This window comes from Pyrus communis, chromosome 7, assembly GCF_963583255.1.
Source record: "Pyrus communis chromosome 7, drPyrComm1.1, whole genome shotgun sequence".
Classification (NCBI taxonomy): Eukaryota; Viridiplantae; Streptophyta; class Magnoliopsida; order Rosales; family Rosaceae; genus Pyrus; species Pyrus communis.
Genome location: NC_084809.1, coordinates 14,545,668 through 14,551,009, shown reverse-complemented (window position 1 = coordinate 14,551,009; position 5,342 = coordinate 14,545,668). Strand labels below are relative to the sequence as shown.

At 42.5% G+C, this 5,342-nt stretch overlaps 1 protein-coding gene across 1 annotated transcript; it reads right to left on the bottom strand.

The window, feature by feature from the left end:
• Positions 1-411: 411 nt before the first annotated feature.
• Positions 412-4,230, bottom strand: LOC137740610 (uncharacterized). Its single transcript, XM_068480451.1, has 9 exons — positions 4,090-4,230; positions 3,903-3,986; positions 3,539-3,786; positions 2,992-3,433; positions 2,815-2,877; positions 1,755-2,093; positions 919-1,113; positions 774-825; positions 412-587 (listed from the first exon to the last, which is right to left on the bottom strand). The coding sequence occupies exons 1-9, from the start codon at positions 4,228-4,230 to the stop codon at positions 412-414; spliced, it is 1,740 nt and encodes a 579-aa protein (XP_068336552.1).
• Positions 4,231-5,342: the final 1,112 nt, after the last annotated feature.

Below are 5,342 nucleotides of genomic sequence, written 5' to 3'. Positions count from 1 at the left end.
GTGCATGAACAGTGACCAAAATCGGGGTTCCTTGGTTCAACGTGAAATCAAATGATTCCTTACCTGAAATTAGTACGGTTGAACTCGTATGGTCCTCACGAACATAAAGGTATAACTTTCCACCTCGATCTGGAACGTTTGCGAGGGTTTTGGTACTTGTCCATACGAAAGAGGAAGAAGAGATAGATAGAGAAAAAGTCTTCGGGAAAAGGTGATGGAGATGAGGATATATATGTGGCCCAGATGCAACATGCTAAACCCCTAAAAGAACCACACAAAAGACAAATATCCACTAGGGGCAAAAACATCTTTTCACACCTACGGTACGAATAATTCGGGACGGGCTGTCACAACCTACCTACCTTGATAAAATTTCGTCCCAAAATTCAAAACAACCACTCAGACTAACCATTAGTGATCAAAGAACAACCGAGGGTACAAATCTCTCATCCGATCTTCTGTCTCCCAAGTAGCCTCCTCTGCTAAGTGATTCCTCCACAAAACTTTCACTAAATTCATAATCTTGTTCCTCAGAACCTTTTCCTTCCAATCTAGAATCGTTACTGGTTCCTCATCATAAGTCAAATCTGGATTAATTTCCAATGGTTAAAGAGGTATCACATGAGACGGATCCATAACGTAATGACGAAGCATGGACACATGAAACACATTATGCACTTTAGCCAGCTCAAAAGGCAACTCAAGCCTATACGCCATTTCACCAACTCGCTCGGTGATCATATACGGTCCGATATACCAGCGACATAACTTACCTTTCTTTCTAAACCGTACAACACCTCTCCACGGTGAGAGCTTCGAAAACACCTAATCACCCACTTCATACACTTTGTCAGTGGCATGCCGGTCCGTTAAGCTCTTTTGTCAATCCTGGGCCGCTTTTAGGTTATACTTGATTACCTGAACATTTTGAGTAGTCTCCTCAACAATCTTGGGGCCCACCAAAACTCTTTCTCTGACCTCAGACCAACACAAGGGTGTTCGACAAGATTTACCATACAGCGCCTTAAACGGTGCCATGCCGACACTAGAATGAAAACTGTTGTTGTAGGCAAATTCCATTAAATCCAACCGCTTGTGCCAAGCATCTCCAAACTGCAACACCGAAGATCTCAACATATCTTCCAACGTCTAAATGGTTCTCTCTGATTGTCCGTCTGTCTGAGGATGATATGTCGTACTATAGAGTAATCTTGTACCTAAAGCTTCCTGAAAAGCCACCCAAAATTTAGAAGTAAATCTTGGGTCACTATCTGAGACAATACTCATTGGAACACCATGGTACTTCACAATCTTGGATATGAATAACTCAGCTAATCGGCCCAAAGAATACTTTTCCCTCACTGGAATAAAATGCGCTGACTTAGTGAGCTGATCAACTATCACCCAAATGCCATCAAAACCATTATGTATACGCGGAAGCTTGTACACAAAATCCATAGTAATGTTTTCCCATTTCCACTCTGGAATGGGAAACGGTTGCAATAACCCAAACGACTTCTTCCTTTCGGCTTTAACTTGTTGGTATACGGCACACCTACTCACAATTCAACTATCTCTCTTTTCATACCCGGCCAATAATAAAATGGTCAAATGGTATGATACATTTTAGTGGCTCCTAGATGCATTGCATAAGCTGAGATATGCGCTTCATCAAGAATTGCTTTCTTTAATTTCAAATTATTTGGCACAAACATTCTACTTTCCTGCATAAGTATGCCATCCAATTCACGAACTTTGAGGTCTTTCTTTTTCCCTTGATTCCTTGCTTGAATTATTTCCTGAGTCTCATCATCAACCATCTGGGTTTCAAGTACACGATCAATTAAAATCGGCCTAACTTGAAAATTAGAAAGTAAGGCTACCTCCTGATTTTCTATCTCTAACCTCACCCCAGTTGATCTCAAGTTTGCCAGAAGAGAAACACGACTAGCGTACAACGCATTAATACGACCCTGAGATTTTCTGCTAAGTGCATCAGCTACCACATTCGCACGACCAGGGTGATTATCAATCGTGTAATCAAAATCACTAAGCAATTCCAACCACCTTCGCTGACGAAGATTAAGATCCCTCTACGTGAAAAGATATTGAAGACTCTTATGATTCGTAAAGTTCTTGCATTTTTGTCTCCACATCTTCAAAGCAAAGATAATGGCCGCTAACTCCAAATCATAGTAGGGTAATTCAACTTATGAGGCTTCAATTGTCGTGAAGCATAAGCAATCACCCTACCATGTTACATCAGCACACATCCCAGACCATTTAAGGAAGCATCCTTATAGACTTCGAAATTACCACTATCGTCTGGGCGTACCAAAATAGGTGCATGAGTGACACAATACTTCAATTGTTGAAACTTTGCTCACAATTATCCTTCCTCGTTAACCTCGTCAGTGGTAAAGCAATCACGGAAAAATCCTTTACAAATCGTCAGTAATAGCCTGCTAAGCCAAGAAAACTCCTCAGCTTAATGATGGTTCGTGGTTGCTCCCACTTCTCCACTGCTGCTACCTTTTAAGGATCCATCAAAATACCTTGAGCAGATATGACGTGTCCCAAAAATCCCACTTGATCTAACCAAAATTGACACTTGCTAAACTTAGCATATAGTTGGTGTTCCCTCAACCTTTTCAACACCAAAGTATGATGTCGAACATGCTCAAATTTAGACTTACAGTACACCAGAATATCGTCAATAAAGACAATGACAAATAGATCCAAATACGGCTGGAATACTTGGTTTATCAAATCCATAAAAGCTGCTGGTGCGTTCTTCAATCCAAATGGCATTACCTGAAACTTGTAATGACCATAACGAGTCCTGAAAGCTGTCTTAGGGACATCCTCACTACTGATCTTCAATTGATAATAACCAGACCTCAAATCAATCTTGGAAAATACACAAGCACCTCAAAGCTGATCAAACAAATCATCTATATGCGGCAATGGATAACGGTTTTTAATTGTTACGCGATTCAATTGCCGGTAATTAATGCATAGCCTTAAAGTCCTATCTTTCTTCCTCACAAACAACACTGGAGCTCCCCAGGGTGAATTACTAGGTTGAATAAAACGTTTACCCACTAATTCCTGCAACTGGATATTCAATTCCCTCAACTCAGCAGAAGCCATTCGATAAGGAGTCAAAGATATATGATTAGTACCTGAAAGCAAATCAATGGTGAACTCTACATCTTGGTCTGGCGGTAATCCAGGTAAATCATCAGGGAAAACATCAGGAAAATGCCTGATTACCCTTACATCCTCCACACTACTAGGAGCAACATCGTTCAACACTACATGAGCTAAGTATCCCTGGCACCCTTTTGATAACAACCTTTTTGCTTGCACAGTAGAAATAATGTCATGTCTCACCTCACTTTGCTCACCCACAAAAGTAACCACAAGTAATCTAGGACGATGGAATATAACTATCTACTCGTAACAATTTATATTGGCATGATTGAAATACAACCAATCTGTGCCCAAAATCACATCAAAATCAACAATATCTAACAGGATAAGGTCAGCTGGCATAACAACATCCTCCACCATCACTGAACATCCTGGGTACACACAATCAACAATACATCTCTCACCCATAGGCATAGCAAACTCTAAATCATACCCTAGAGGTGTAAGGTGAGGTTGCGTCACTTGAGCAAATGTATGAGAAATAACAGAATGTATAGCACCACAGTCAATCAATACTCTAGCAAAATAACCAAGGATATTTAATGTACCCATGATCAAGTCTGGATTATTCTGAGCATCTTGCAGAGAGATATTGTGGATATGCTCATAGGTTTGCTGCCGTCCACCACGACCTTTACTAGTCTGACTACCTCGACTCTGCACATTACGCCCCTGATTAGGCTGACCAGACTGTCTTGAAGATCCCGCACTACTAGCAACAATCTCCCCCTACTGAGGCTGTCCTCTCTGGTACCACTGAGATCCACCTGCTGGAACCGGAGGATACGACATATAACCCCCAGAATACTAGGGATACCTAGTCTGAGAGTACGGATCCTAGGGATATGGATATTGTCCTGGAGCATAAGGAACGACATCACCCTGATAATAATAGGCACCACCACGATCCGTCTGACCATAATTACCAGGGCCAGGGACATGCTGGATCGGCGCAGGTGGTGGCAAGAAAGATTGCTGGTGACTCTGGGGACAATTTCCAGCTCGATGTCCCATCTGCCCACAAGTGAAACAACCACTGCTGCTTCTCATGCACTCACCAAAATGCCGATTATTACACCTGCGGCACAATGAAGCTCTTCCTCTACTAGTATCACCTAGCTTCTGGCCTCTAAGGCCCCCAACAAATCTACCTTATCTTCCTTGACCAGTGACACTAAAACCACCGCTAGAAGAACTGGAACTAGTCTCACCTCGCTTAAAACTCTGGGTCTTGTGAGGTCTTAGAGATGCCTGACCTTTGCCCTTGTCGTCTTTCTTCTGATTGCCATCATTTTCTTCCTCCTCACTCTCATCGGGCATGTTCTCAGAATCCTCAATCCTCAACATAATCTCATAGAAGTCCTGGTAAGAGTCGCAAGGGGTAGTGGTCACCATAAAACGCCACTTTTTCTTAGTACCCAAACGAAAACGACGAAGCATCTCACCCGGATTGGCAGCAACCTCCAGATAGTAATGGGATAAATCAGTAAACCTTCGATAATACTCGTTCACTGTCAATTTCCCTTGCCTCAACTCGGTGAATTCTTGCTTTTTACGATCTAAGTACTTAGGAGGCACAAACCTTTTCCAAAACAACTGCCTAAATACCTCCTAGTCAGTCCTTTCCTCTAGGGTCAAACGACAAACCTCCTATTCCCACCAGGATGGTGATTCCTTACCCAAGAACCATGATGTCGTCTCAACCCACTTCTCAACAGGAAGATTCCCCTGATTATGCAATACACGAAAAGTCTTTTCAATATGTTCTAGCCACCGCTCAGCTCCCTCAAAACCCTCGTGGCCCTCAAACTTATCTAGCTTCAAATTGTACATAGTCTCCAGAAAAGCCCTATAGGGAGGGTGGAGTGTTGACTAAATAGCGGTAGCGATAACTTCCCTTAATTGAGCTACATCGGGGAAACTAGGCTCAGCAGAGCGATGTGGTTCCCTACGAGGTCGCATAGTTCTGACCGAAGACACCAAAACAATTAGAACACTCACAAAATATATAGGATTGCTAAACCTATGCTCTGATACCAAACTGACACACCCCGACCGAAATCAGGGCGTGCTGGCCATCACGAGAGGGTGACGTAGCCATGTGCACAATCCGGAAGCAAAAGTAA